Genomic DNA, 14,309 nt, shown 5'->3' with positions numbered 1-14,309 from the left:
GCTGTTGAAAATGATCTTGCAGCTCATCAGTGGTTAGTTCATCATTGTCCTCCTCCACCAATTCTTCCACATCCTCCCCACTAACCTCCAACCCCAAGGACTTCCCCAATGCCACAACTGATTCCACAACTGGCATAGGCTTCTCAAGGTTAGCCTCAAATCCTTCAAAATCCCTTTTGTCTACACATTCTGGCCACAGTTTCTTCCAAGCAGAGTTCAAGGTCCTCTTAGTCACTTCCTCCCAAGCCTTACCTATAATATTTACACAATTGAGGATGCTAAAGTGATCTCTCCAAAACTCTCTTAGAGTCAATTGAGTTTCTGTGGTCACTACAAAGCACCTTTCAAACATAGCTTTTGTGTAGAGTTTTTTGAAGTTTGCAATGGCCTGCTGGTCCATGGGCTGCAGGAGAGGAGTGGTATTAGGAGGCAAAAACTTGACCTTAATGAAGCTCATGTCCCTAGAAAGTCGCTCTGCCACGTCTGAAGGATGACCAGGAGCACTGTCTAATACCAGGAGGCACTTAAGGTCCAATTTATTTTCCAGGACGTAATTTTTCACAGTGGGGGCAAATGCATGGTGTAACCAGTCATAGAAAAGGTCTCTAGTGACCCATGCCTTACTGTTTGCCCTCCACATCACACACAAATTAGCCTTGAGGACATTGTTTTTCCTGAACACTCTGGGAGTTTCGGAGTGATACACCAATACAGGCTTCACTTTGCAATCACCACTAGCATTGGAACACATGAGAAGAGTAAGCCTGTCTTTCATAGGCTTACGTCCTGGGAGTGCCTTTTCCTCCTGAGTAATGTAGGTCCTGCCTGGCATTTTCTTCCAAGACAGGCCTGTTTCGTCACAATTAAACACTTGTTCAGGTTTCAATTCTTCACTGTCTATGTACTCCTTGAATTCCTTCACATATTTTTCAGCTGCTTTTTGGTCCGAAGTGGCAGCCTCACCATGCTTTATCACACTATGTATGCCACTACGATTCTTAAATCTCTCAAACCAACCTTTGCTGGCCTTAAATTCACTCACATCACCACTAGTTGCAGGCATTTTTCTAATTAAATTGTCATGCAATTTCCTAGTCTTTTCACATATGATCGCTTGAGAGATGCTATCTCCTGCTATCTGTTTTTCGTTTATCCACATCAATAACAGTCTCTCAACATCTTCTATCACTTGTGACCTCTTATTCGAAAACAAAGTTGCACCTATGGCAAGAACAGCTTCCTTGATTGCCGTTTTCTTGGCCACAATAGTAGCGATGGTTGATTGGGGTTCTGTGTACAACCTGGCCAGCTCAGAGACACACACTCCACTTTCATACTTAGCAATTATCTCTTTCTTCATATCCATAGTAATTCTCACCCTTTTTGCTGTAGGGTTGGCACTAGAAGCTTTCTTGGGGCCCATGGTGACTTATTTTGCAGGTGCAATCACTAAAAATGCTGTCATAATATGAAATGTTCCGATTGTATGTTTGGATGCGACCGCGGTGGCTGGCTTGTAAACACTGGCACCCACGGGACAAGTGAGGAGGGCTCAGGCCGCAAGTGGATGCGTCTCGAACGGAACAAAACAAATCGCGTTGGGTGAGTCTTTTAGCGCTAGCCGAGGCAAAATTTTTATGTTAAAATGTATCGCTAGCCGGATTTAACATTAGGTGATGCCATCATTACCTGAGGGTCCACTGTATAATAATTTTTAGGTAGGGGTTCCCTGAGACGTGAAAATTATTTCTAGGGTTCGGCTGCTCTAGGGACTCGTAGTGTGTGAAAATCTTGGAAGATTAGCAGTTTGTGAAGTACTTAAGCCATCCCGTTTGGCACAATCATTCTACGGTCAAAGTCACTTAGATCATTACACTTCTTCCTCATTCTGATATTCTATCTAAGCAACAAGTGAGCCTCATGACCATGTGCTCATGCTTTTAGGCACTGAAGTATTGCCACCTGATTTGCTGATTAGATATTTGCATTAATGAGCAGGTGTACAAGTGTACCTAATCAAGTGGCCACTGAGTGTATGTGTATTAGTAGTAGTAGTGGTGGTGGTGGTGGTGATTGTACATGTGTTAAAGACTGTGGTGTGGTGATGAGTCTAGTGGTAGAAGCTGTGGTGATGGTGTTAGTGAGTGTGATGGTGAGATTTGTGGTGATGATGGTAGTGGTGGAGGCAGTGGTGGTTGTGGTAGTGTTGGTCATAGTGGAACTGGTGTTGATGGTGCTGATAGTGGTGGCAATAACAGTGATGGTAGTGGTGGTGATGACACTGATGGAAGTGATGGCACTGGTAGTGAAGGTGATGGCACTGGTGGTGGAGGTGATGGCACTGGAGGTGACAGCACTGATGGCACTAGTGGACGTGATGGTACTAGTGAAGGTGATGGCACTGGTGGTGAAAGTGATGGCACTGGTGGTGAAAGTGATGGCACTGGTGGTGGTGGCACTGGAGGTGATGGCACTGGTGGTGATGGTGATGGCACTGATGGTTAGGGTGATGGCATTGGTGATGGCACTGGTGGTGATGGTGATGGCACTGATGGTTAGGGTGATGGCATTGGTGATGGCACTGGTGGAGGTGATGATGATGGTGCTGATGGTTAGGGTGATGGGACTGGTGGTGATGGCATTGGTGGCACTGGTGGTGGTGATGGCACTGGTGGAGATGATGGCACTGGTAGTGGAGGTGATGGTGAGTTTATTGGTAGTGGGTTTAGTGGTGGTAGTGGTGGTAGTGATAGTGGTGGTGGCAGTGGTGATACTGGTGGTGATGCTGGTGGTGGTGCTGGTGGTGGTGCTGGTGGTGGTGCTGGTGGTGGTGGTGCTGGTGGTGGTGGTGCTGGTGGTGGTGGTGCTGGTGGTGATGGTGATGCTGGTGGTGATGCTAGTGGTGGCGCTGGTGGTGGTGATGCAGTGTGGCACAGGTGGTATTGGTGGTGGTGGTGGTGGTGACAGTGGTAGTAGTTGCAGTGATGGTGGTGGTGTGTGATCGTGGTGGTGTGATGATGGGTGGTGGTGGTGGTGGTGGTGGTGGTGGGCATGCTGGGGTTGGAAGGCATGCGGGGGAGTGACAGGCATGCAGGGGGTTGGCAAGCATGCGGGGGTGGCAGGCACGCAGGGGTGGTAGGCATTCATTTAGGGGAGGTGGGCAGCCAGGTAGGGGTTGTAGGCAGGCAGGCAGTGGTGGTAAGCAGGCAGGCAGGGGTGGTGGGCAGCCAGGCAGTTGTGGTAAGCAAGCAGGCAGAGGCCGACAGGAGTGGTAAGCGGGCAGCCAGATGCAAGCAAGGGCGGTAGGTAGATAGGTAGGTAGGCAGGGGTGGTAGGCAGGCAGGAGTGGTAAGCAGGCAGGAGTGGTAAGCAGGCAGGAGTGGTAAGCAGGCAGGTAGGAGTGGTAAGTAGGCAGGCAGGAGTGGTAAGTAGGCAGGCAGGAGTGGTAAGCAGACAAGCAGGCAGGAGTGGTAAGTAGACAAGCAGGCAGAAGTGGTAAGCAGACAAGCTGGCAGGAGTGGTAAGCAGGCAGGCAGGAGTGGTGGGCAGACAGGCAGAGACCGGCAGGGGTGGTAGGTAGGTAGGCAGGCAGGGGTGGTCAGCAGGCAGGAAAGAGAGGTGGGCAGGCAGGCAGATGCAAGCAGGGGTGATCAGCAGGCAAGGGTGGTAAGCTGGCAGGCAGTTGTAGTAAGCAGGCAGGCAGGAGTGATAAGCAGGCAGGCAGGCAGGAGTGATAAGCAGGCAGGCAGGCAGGAGTGGTAAGCAGACAAGCAGGTAGGAGTGGTAAGCAGGCAGGAGTGGTAAGCAGGTAGGCAGGAGTGGCGGGCAGGCAGGCAGAGGCCGGCAAGGGTAGCAGGCAGGCAGGCAGGCAGGCAGGCAGGTGCAAGCAGGGGTGGTAGGTAGGTAGGCTGGCAGGAGTGGTAAGCAGGCAAGAGTGGTAAGTAGGCAAGCAGGCAGGAGTGGTAAGCAGGCAGGAGTGGTGAGCAGGCAGGCAGAGGCCGGCAAGGGTAGTAGGCAGGCAGGCAGGTGCCAGCAGGGGTGGTAGGTAGGTAGGCTGGCAGGGGTGGTAAGCAGGCAGGCAGGAGTGGTAGGCAGGCCACGGGGGCGTTGATCCCCGGAATACCCTCCAGGTAGACTTCAGGTAGGCAGGAGTGGTAGGCAGGCAGGGGTGGTAGGTAGGCAGGCTGATAGGGGTGGCAGAAAGGCAGGCAGGGGTGACAGGCTGCCACTAATAGCACAAAAGTGGTAGCAGGCAGGTAGGCAGGCAGGCAGGCAGGCAGGCAGGCAGGCAGGCAGGCAGGCAGGCAGGCAGGCAGGCAGGCAGGCAGGCAGGGGTAGTAGGCTGCCACTGGTAGCACAAGAGTGGTAGCAGGCAGGCAGGGGTAGCAGGCTGCCACTGGTAGCATAAGTGGTAGCAGGCAAGGAGATAGGAGTGGTAGGCAGGCAGGCTGATAGGGGTGACAGAAAGGCAGGCAGGGGTAGCAGGCTGCCACTGGTAGAACAAGAGCGGTGGCAGGGGTATCAGGTAGGTAGGCAGGGGTGGTAGGCCGCTGCCTGTGGCACAAGTGGTGGTTGGGGTAGCAAGCAGGCAGGCAGACAGGCAGAGGTGCAGGCTGCCGCTTGTGACACAAGGATGGTGGAAGGGGTAGCAGGGTGCCAGGGGTAGCAGGCAGGCAGGAGTGGCAGGATGCCGTTGTCACAAGAGTGGTGGCAGGGGAAGCAGGCAGGCTGCCGCTGGTGGCACAAGGGAGGTGGCACTGACCCTGGGAGGAGTACAGAAGATCAAGCCTCAGTGGGCAGGCGCTGGAGGAGGAGTAGGAGAAGGAGCGAGCCATGTGTTGTGGACGAGGACCGTCAGGAGGTCCTGTAGGAGGCCCAGGCGGGGGGACACACGCCCGTAAGCCACCCTTCATGTTCATCCCGCTTGCTGGCCCGCCCACCGGCCCGCCCGCTGGCCCGCCCACCGGCCCGCCCACAGGTCCGCCCACCGGCCCTCCCGGGCCAACCGCAGCGCCCCCGTACCGCTGCGGTTTAGGGGGTGCCCCGCCCCCAGCTGTGAACACCACAAGAACTGTCATGGTCAAGGGTGTTGTTATGGAGACAACACAACTTAGGTTAGCTCAAACAACTAGTCCTAGAGTATATTTACACATAGTATATCACACAGCTTGGCAGTGAGGCTCCAGCCCATTTACTAACATCACAGCTGATATGATGTCTTACATGTTGTGTACGAGTACTAACATCACAGCTATTATACTGTCGCATGTTGGTGCCCTGCTCCACTACACACTAGGCACATGAGACTGGAGACAGTTGTTGTTAAACATGGTTTAAATTACAGTTGTTAAACATGGTTCCATGTGGACAGGACCCACTAGCTGTCACGTCTGTGTTAAGTTGATAAGCCCCCCTGGTGGGAGAAAGTCTCTCAGTCAAGATGTGTCAAATTCATCAACTTGTCGGTACTGTATACCACTTAGTAAGTCATTCAGGTTGATTCTACATGCTGTAAGTCTAACAGATTTTTCAATATGCTTAAAATTTTAAAGGTTAATATGTGTATTTATGAACATTATATCTCACAGGAAACCAACATTAAAAATTTCGCCTAGGCAAGACATTATGACTTAGTTTTGAGATTCACTCACCAACTATGAGTATACCTTGTGTTTGTTGTGCATGACATAATAAACAATCTTGTGAGCTGGTACTAGCATGCAGAATGAAGCAGTTATCGCTACACATGTGACTGACCCAGCATGTTAGTGTTATGGACTATGATTGAAGGTTTTGGCCCAGCCAGGATATTATAGAATGGGTGGGAGCCTCACTCACCAGCTCTGAGACATGTTTACCACTTATGTAAATAATGTGTACTGGTGTCTTACAGTGGGTGCACCACCACCCACCCTTACACCACGCCACTTACGTAATGGCTACCAAGCACTGAGCAGGAAATGTGTGTGCATCTTTACAATGAACGACATAAGGCATTATGTGAGTGGCGTCCCAGAAAATGAAAAGAAAAATTATGACAGAATAGGTCTACCTACCTTTAAGTAGGTTTAAACAGAGTTGCTATCGCACCATGAAAAAAAAAGCAAATAGTTTAAGAAATAAAAAATTAAACAAGATCAGACAGAAGAAATGTTTTTTGAATTGTTAAATACACGGGAGAAGAATTAAGCCAAGAAAGTCAAGCAGTGTGGCTCATTACCATTGGGATCCTTCCATCTTTTTCTCAGGATGCGACCCACAACTAACACCCAGGTACATATTTACTGCAAGATGAACATGGGCAACAAGTGTAAACAGACTTGTCTACATGTTCTCCAGGTAGACTCCAGGTATGTCTTGACCTGCCCAGGATTTAACTTGGGTCCTTCGTTTGTAAACCGAATGTACTGCCACTCAGTTAAAAGTCACCGAAGACATAACAGAACAATTAAACAGGGATATTTAACTTTGAAAAATTAAGTAAAGATACTAATATGTTCGGTAAATTAAATGTAAATTAATGTAAATGACTAGAAATGAAAGTTGAAATTATGAAAGAGAAAGTGAAGAGGGACCAGAAATTAGGGAAAATGAATGTATGTGTGCAGCAGGAAATAGAGGTTTAGTTTAATATGTTTATTATGCACCGCATAGCCATCTTGTGGACGGTAGTCAAAACATTACAGAGGTACATAATGGGTCCAGGAACTGGAACCCACAGTAGAGGCAGTGGTCATTACAGTAATAAAATGTGCTAAACCCATAGAGGTGGAGAGTGTGTGGGTACTCACCAGAGGTATAAGGAGGCCTGGGACCCCCACCGCGGGGTATGGGTGCTACCCCAGCGTTGGCTTGTGGGGTACCAGGAGGGTAGGAGTGAGTCATGTAGTAGCCCCCAGACTTGCCACTCTGTGGGAGAAATGTGTCTAAGTCTCAATATTGCTACAAATAGTTATGTCTAAATTACTTACAACCACCTCTGTCACTGACAACCAATAATGTTAAATTAAACTCTCTCTCTCTCTCACACACACACACACACACACACACACACACACACACACACAAAATGGTAACTAACACAGACACACACACACAGACACACACACACAGACACACACACAGACACACACACACACAGGAAGGGCACTGCAATGGATCAGAGAATACCTGACAGGGAGGCAACAACGAGTCATGGTACGTAATGATGTATCACAGTGGGCACCTGTGACGAGCGGGGTCCCACAGGGGTCGGTCCTAGGACCAGTGCTATTTTTGGTATATGTGAACAACATGACGGAAGGGTTAGACTCAGAAGTGTCCCTGTTTGCAGATGATGTGAAGTTAATGAGGAGAATTAAATCTGATGAGGACCAGGCAGGACTTCAAAGAGACCTGGACAGACTGGACACCTGGTCCAGCAAATGGCTTCTCGAATTTAATCCTGCCAAATGCAAAGTCATGAAGATAGGGGAAGGGCACAGAAGACCACAGACAGAGTATAGGCTAGGTGGCCAAAGACTGCAAACCTCACTCAAGGAGAAAGATCTTGGGGTGAGTATAACACCGAGCATGTCTCCGGAAGCACACATCAATCAGATAACTGCTGCAGCATATGGGCGCCTGGCAAACCTGAGAACAGCATTCCGATACCTTAGTAAGGAATCATTCAAGACACTGTACACCGTGTATGTCAGGCCCATACTGGAGTATGCAGCACCTGTTTGGAACCCGCACTTGATAAAGCACGTCAAGAAACTAGAGAAAGTACAAAGGTTTGCGACAAGGTTAGTTCCAGAGCTAAGGGGAATGTCCTATGAAGAAAGATTAAGGGAAATCGGCCTGACGACACTGGAGGACAGGAGGGTCAGGGGAGACATGATAACGACATATAAAATACTGCGTGGAATAGACAAGGTGGACAAAGACAGGATGTTCCAGGGAGGGGACACAGAAACAAGAGGCCACAATTGGAAGTTGAAGACACAAATGAATCAGAGAGATAGTAGGAAGTATTTCTTCAGTCATAGAGTTGTAAGGCAGTGGAATAGCCTAGAAAATGACGTAGTGGAGGCAGGAACCATACACAGTTTTAAGACGAGGTTTGATAAAGCTCATGGAGCGGGGAGAGAGAGGGCATAGTAGCAACCGGTGAAGAGGCGGGGCCAGGAGCTAGGACTCGACCCCTGCAACCACAAATAGGTGAGTACACACACACACACACACACACACCAACACGCACACACACACACATACACACATACACACACACACATGCACACACATATACAACAGGCCTAGTGTCTAATCGACATGTGCCTAGGACAAAATGGTAACTAAATAAACCATACCCCCGGCCAGGATTGAACCCGCGGTCATAGAGTCTCAAAACTCCAGCCCGTCGCGTTAGCCACTAGACCAGCTAGCCACAATAAGATTCATCCAACTAGGTATATTTCTACACCATAGGAAGGTTAGCACAGGCACCACTGTGACCACAAATGCAAGTTTTTACAGACGAATCTCCAGCTAGCATGGCCGTGACGAACTCTAGCTCAAGTCCCCTCACTGCCGTCAACATAATCCGACACCCATAATCTGACACCCAATCAAAACCTATTGGAAAGTAGCTGCCTTTATTACACAGCATCACAAGCCAGCACTATCCTAAACAATGCTAAAAGTCTATCAGTACTTAACTACAACATCAGGTCCTTAACCCTTTGTCGGGCAAGTGGCCATAAAATTAGAAATTCGAACTGAACTCCTATGGTGGATAGAGTAACTCAATACAAGGCCAATGAGCCTATGTAAATGGATTTCTGATGGTTAGTTTTCGAGCAATTGCTAATCTCCGAAGTCTGAAAATTTTCCCACTTGCCCGACAAAGGGAGTAAGAATCTGAATGTTGCAAACTTGCAATTGTTAATAAAACACCGAATAACTGTTTTTTAAATTTATTATACAAACAGACAATATCAAAAACATAAATGAAACTTGTATCAAAACAGTTTGTATGTGCCAGAAGTCGCCAGAAACTTACCACAGGTCAGCTGTTTTTAATAATCTTCCTGGCCTGCTAGTGTACTCGCATATAATCTAGGGATACCAGTGAATAGCAGAATACAGTGTTGTAGTAGCAACTAACCAGTATTATAATGGTACTTAGTGGAGTGGAGTGACTTTCATTAGTTTCTTTTTTCTTGAAATACCAGACGTATACTGTGAATTTCATATAACCTGTAGTTACCAGCGGTCGCAATATACACAACGAGAAGCAATTATTACTACAGAAAAAGCGTTCTTCCTCCAAAATTTCCACCAGTCAACTATAGTGATAATATAGCATTTATTGTGGTGGAGACGGAAAAAAAATAGAAAAGCTAGATACAGCGATTGATAAACAAGGGTTGAGGTCAACCGTTCATCATTGTAGGAGTTGCCAGCAGTCACCGGTTTCTTCAATACGCAAGTTATACTTTTGTATCAATCAAATCACATATTACTCAGGTAGATAATTTCCAGTAGATCCTTCATGTGTTAGCTCAAATCACCGACCAGTATGTTTTAAATAAGTGACCCACTGATCAGATCAGATCGACTGGTCCGAACCCTTGACTGGTTTCAAACGGTTTCGTTGGACAATAAAGCAGACTGTAAACGGATGGGGTTGTAGGCGCCCTTATAAACACAAACATTAAATATAAATCAGGAACGTGCACTGTAAGCTGTCCAATATACAAAAACAGTTAGAAACAGAAATACAAATAGCTAGAGCTTCATTTAAGGAGGTTTTAATAGAATATTCAAGAGGTTGCTAGTAGAATTGCAGTAAATCAACCATTCAAATCATTATGAAGCTGTGTGTAGTCTGTGGTCAGTCAAACAAACGGGCTTCCACTTGGGTAAATTGTCATTTTTGTGGAAATTGGTGTCACGCCCCTTGTGCAGATATCCAAGAACTAGCTACAAGCAGTGTTAAAACAGGGAAGTGTTTTTGGGTATGCCCAAATGAGATAAATCTGTGGACTAAAATCACAAGGGTATTAAAAGAGGACAACATCAAAGCTGCTTTCATAGAAAACCTGGAAGCTTTCTACAACAGATGGGAACATAAAAAGTCTGGGCTGAATGGTACTGCCCTTGATACTGGCCATGTAGTCAGAAACTGTAAGGCTGGAGATGAAGTTCTGGTAGTCAGTAAATGTGGGGCTGATAGTGCTATCCTGGGAGACAGTAATGGTGAAGCTGGAGGTGCTGTCCTGGGAGACAGTAATGGTGAAGCTGGAGGTGCTGTCCTGGGAGACAGTAATGGTGAAGCTGGAGATGCTGTCCTGGGATACAGTAATGGTGAAGCTGGAGATTTTGTCCAGGTAGTTGGGAATTATATGCAGGAAGGAATACATATAAATGACCTCATAGGGGACAGGAGCCATAGTAGGGAAACAAGTGTAGTCAAAGATAAGATAAAACCAATATTGCAAACTAGAAATACCGCAGGAAATAGCAAACAAGAGGACTCCACTAGCAATAGTGAGGATATATTACCAAAAACAACTGGTGGCAGCTCCATTGTTGGTGCTAGGGAGGATAGAAGTAAGACAGGGAAACATGCACCAACAGGGAATACAGTCACAGAAACCCAAGGCAAACGGAAACCAAGCCTGTGCACATACTATGCACTTGGTATCTGCTGGCATGGGAAATCTGGAAAAACAGATGGAATGTGCAACTATGACCACCCTAGAAAATGCCATGCCCATATGACAACAGGAAAATGCAAACTCCCTTCCTGTAAGCTTTTTCACCCTGAACTGTGTACCTCTTCAGTACAGGAAAGACTGTGCTATAACTTAAATTGCCAGGCATACCATCTAAAGGGGACAAAAAGATACAAAACATCCAGGCCATGGGAAAACCTGGGTAGCCACAGCCACTCAAGAGGGAGAGGTTTTTTAGTGCCAGGAAGAAAAAAAAACTGGCAGGAAATGGCAGAAATCGTACACCAAATCCAGTCATTCCTGGAGTGGAACCACAGTCGATGGCCTCCACTCCAAACCAACAGATACAGATACTAATGCCGGAAAAAAAATCCCCCACCAGTACCAACAATACCACCAGTCCGATAACATTCTTCTTTGCAAATATACAGGGTCTAAAGCCAGCAACAAACAACAAAATACCTTTCATCCATGGACTGATTGCAGAGGCAAAGGCAATGTTCGCGGCTTTCACTGAGACCCACATAAAGGATCACTTGGACAACGAAATATGGATCCCAGGTTACAACCTATACAGATGTGACAGAGTGAACAGGCTAAGGGGGGGGGGTTGGCCTGTACATTGCAGAGTCACTTGTTTGCACAGAACTGCTTAATGCCTCAAATGATGTAGTGGAAGTTTTAGCAGTAAAGGTCGAGAACCAAAACCTAGTCATTGTGGTAGTCTACAAGCCTCCGGATGCAACATCCCAGCAATTCCAGGAACAGCTGTTAAAAATTAACCACTGTCTGGAAAATCTTCCAGCTCCTGTACCCAACATCTTGCTCCTGGGGGATTTCAACTTAAGGCACCTAAAATGGAGGAATATAGCAAATAATATTGTTGCAGTAATAACACCAGGAGGCAGCTCTGATGAAAACTCACACTCACACGAGCTTTTAAATCTCTGCACAAAATTCAATTTAAACCAGCAAATAATAGAGCCTACTAGACTGGAGAATACACTAGACCTCATCTTCACTAACAATGATGATCTGATAAGAAATGTCACCATATCAAAAACAATATACTCAGATCACAACATAATTGAGGTTCAGACATGTATGCGTGGAGCCCCAGACCGACATAATGAGACTAGTCACGAGGGAGCATTCACCAAATTCAACTTCAATAACAAAAACATAAAGTGGGACCAAGTAAACCAAGTCCTAACCGATATAAGCTGGGAAGATATACTAAGCAACACAGACCCAAACTTATGCCTAGAACAGATTAACTCGGTGGCACTCGATGTATGCACAAGGCTTATTCCTCTAAGAAAAAGGAGGAGTAGATGTAAAATAGAAAGAGACAGGCGCTCCCTTTACAGGCGACTGAAAAGAATAACAGAGCGGCTATAAGAGGTCAATATATCTGAAATGCGTAGGGAGACACTGGTCAGAGAAATAGCAAGCATCGAACTTAAGCTAAAAGAATCCTTTAGGAGTCAGGAATCGCGGGAAGAACTAAAAGCCATAAATGAAATCGAAAGAAACCCAAAGTATTTCTTCTCCTATGCCAAATCAAAATCGAGAACAACGTCCAGTATTGGGCCCCTACTTAAACAAGATGGGTCCTACACAGATGACAGCAAGGAAATGAGTGAGCTACTCAAGTCCCAGTATGACTCAGTTTTTAGCAAGCCGCTAACCAGACTGAGAGTCGAAGATCAAAATGAATTTTTTATGAGAGCCACAAAATTTGATTAACACAAGCCTATCCGATGTTATCCTGACGCCAAATGACTTCGAACAGGCGATAAATGACATGCCCATGCACTCTGCCCCAGGGCCAGACTCATGGAACTCTGTTCATCAAGAACTGCAAGAAGCCCCTATCACGAGCCTTTTCCATCCTATGGAGACAGAGCATGGACACGGGGGTCGTCCCACAGTTACTAAAAACAACAGACATAGCCCCACTCCACAAAGGGGGCAGTAAAGCAACAGCAAAGAACTACAGACCAATAGCACTAACATCCCATATCATAAAAATCTTTGAAAGGGTCCTAAGAAGCAAGATCACCACCCATCTAGAAACCCATCAGTTACACAACCCAGGGCAACATGGGTTTAGAACAGGTCGCTCCTGTCTGTCTCAACTATTGGATCACTACGACAAGGTCCTAAATGCACTAGAAGACAAAAAGAATGCAGATGCAATATATACAGACTTTGCAAAAGCCTTCGACAAGTGTGACCATGGCGTAATAGCGCACAAAATGCGTGCTAAAGGAATAACAGGAAAAGTCGGTCGATGGATCTATAATTTCCTCACTAACAGAACACAGAGAGTAGTCGTCAACAGAGTAAAGTCCGAGGCAGCTACGGTGAAAAGCTCTGTTCCACAAGGCACAGTACTCGCTCCCATCTTGTTCCTCATCCTCATATCCGACATAGACAAGGATGTCAGCCACAGCACCGTGTCTTCCTTTGCAGATGACACCCGAATCTGCATGACAGTGTCTTCCATTGCAGACACTGCAAGGCTCCAGGCGGACATCAACCAAATCTTTCAGTGGGCTGCAGAAAACAATATGAAGTTCAACGATGAGAAATTTCAATTACTCAGATATGGTAAACATGAGGAAATTAAATCTTCATCAGAGTACAAAGCAAATTCTGACCACAAAATAGAGCGAAACACCAACATCAAAGACCTGGGAGTGATCATGTCGGAGGATCTCACCTTCAAGGACCATAACATTGTATCAATCGCATCTGCTAGAAAAATGACAGGATGGATAATGAGAACCTTCAAAACTAGGGAGGCCAAGCCCATGATGACACTCTTCAGGCCACTTGTTCTATCTAGGTTGGAATATTGCTGCACACTAACAGCACCTTTCAAGGCAGGTGAAATTGCGGACCTAGAAAATGTACAGAGAACTTTCACGGCGCGCATAACGGAGATAAAACACCTCAATTACTGGGAGCGCTTGAGGTTCCTAAACCTGTATTCCCTGGAACGCAGGAGGGAGAGATACATGATTATATACACCTGGAAAATCCTAGAGGGACTAGTACCGAACTTGCACACGAAAATCACTCACTACGAAAGCAAAAGACTTGGCAGACGATGCACCATCCCCCCAATGAAAAGCAGGGGTGTCACTAGCACGTTAAGAGACCATACAATAAGTGTCAGGGGCCCGAGACTGTTCAACTGCCTCCCAGCACACATAAGGGGGATTACCAACAGACCCCTGGCAGTCTTCAAGCTGGCACTGGACAAGCACCTAAAGTCAGTTCCTGATCAGCTGGGCTGTGGCTCGTACGTTGGTTTGCGTGGAGCCAGCAGCAACAGCCTGGTTGATCAGGCTCTGATCCACCAGGAGGCCTGGTCACAGACCGGGCCGCGGGGGCGTTGACCCCCGGAACTCTCTCCAGGAAACTCCAGGTAAACTCCAGCAACAACAGCAGCAGCAACAACAACAGCAGCAACAACAGGAACAACAGCAGCAACGACAGCAGCAGCAACAACAAGAGCAGCAGCAACAACAGCAGAAGCAACAACAACAGCAGCAACAATAACAGCAGCAACGCCAA

The 14,309-nt window shown here is 47.0% G+C and overlaps 1 protein-coding gene across 1 annotated transcript in view; it reads right to left on the bottom strand.

Annotated features, from left to right (window-relative positions):
• LOC128686986 (coiled-coil domain-containing protein AGAP005037) overlaps positions 1-14,309 on the bottom strand; it is a gene marked incomplete at its 5' end in the record, with an annotated part of 674,061 nt that overhangs the window by 427,133 nt on the left and 232,619 nt on the right. The window contains 1 exon segment of the mRNA XM_070082672.1: positions 6,792-6,909. Within this exon segment, the coding sequence (XP_069938773.1) occupies positions 6,792-6,909 (118 nt within the window).

Source organism: Cherax quadricarinatus, chromosome 7, assembly GCF_038502225.1.
Source record: "Cherax quadricarinatus isolate ZL_2023a chromosome 7, ASM3850222v1, whole genome shotgun sequence".
NCBI classification, from domain to species: Eukaryota; Metazoa; Arthropoda; class Malacostraca; order Decapoda; family Parastacidae; genus Cherax; species Cherax quadricarinatus.
This window is presented reverse-complemented; position numbering and strand designations above follow the sequence as displayed.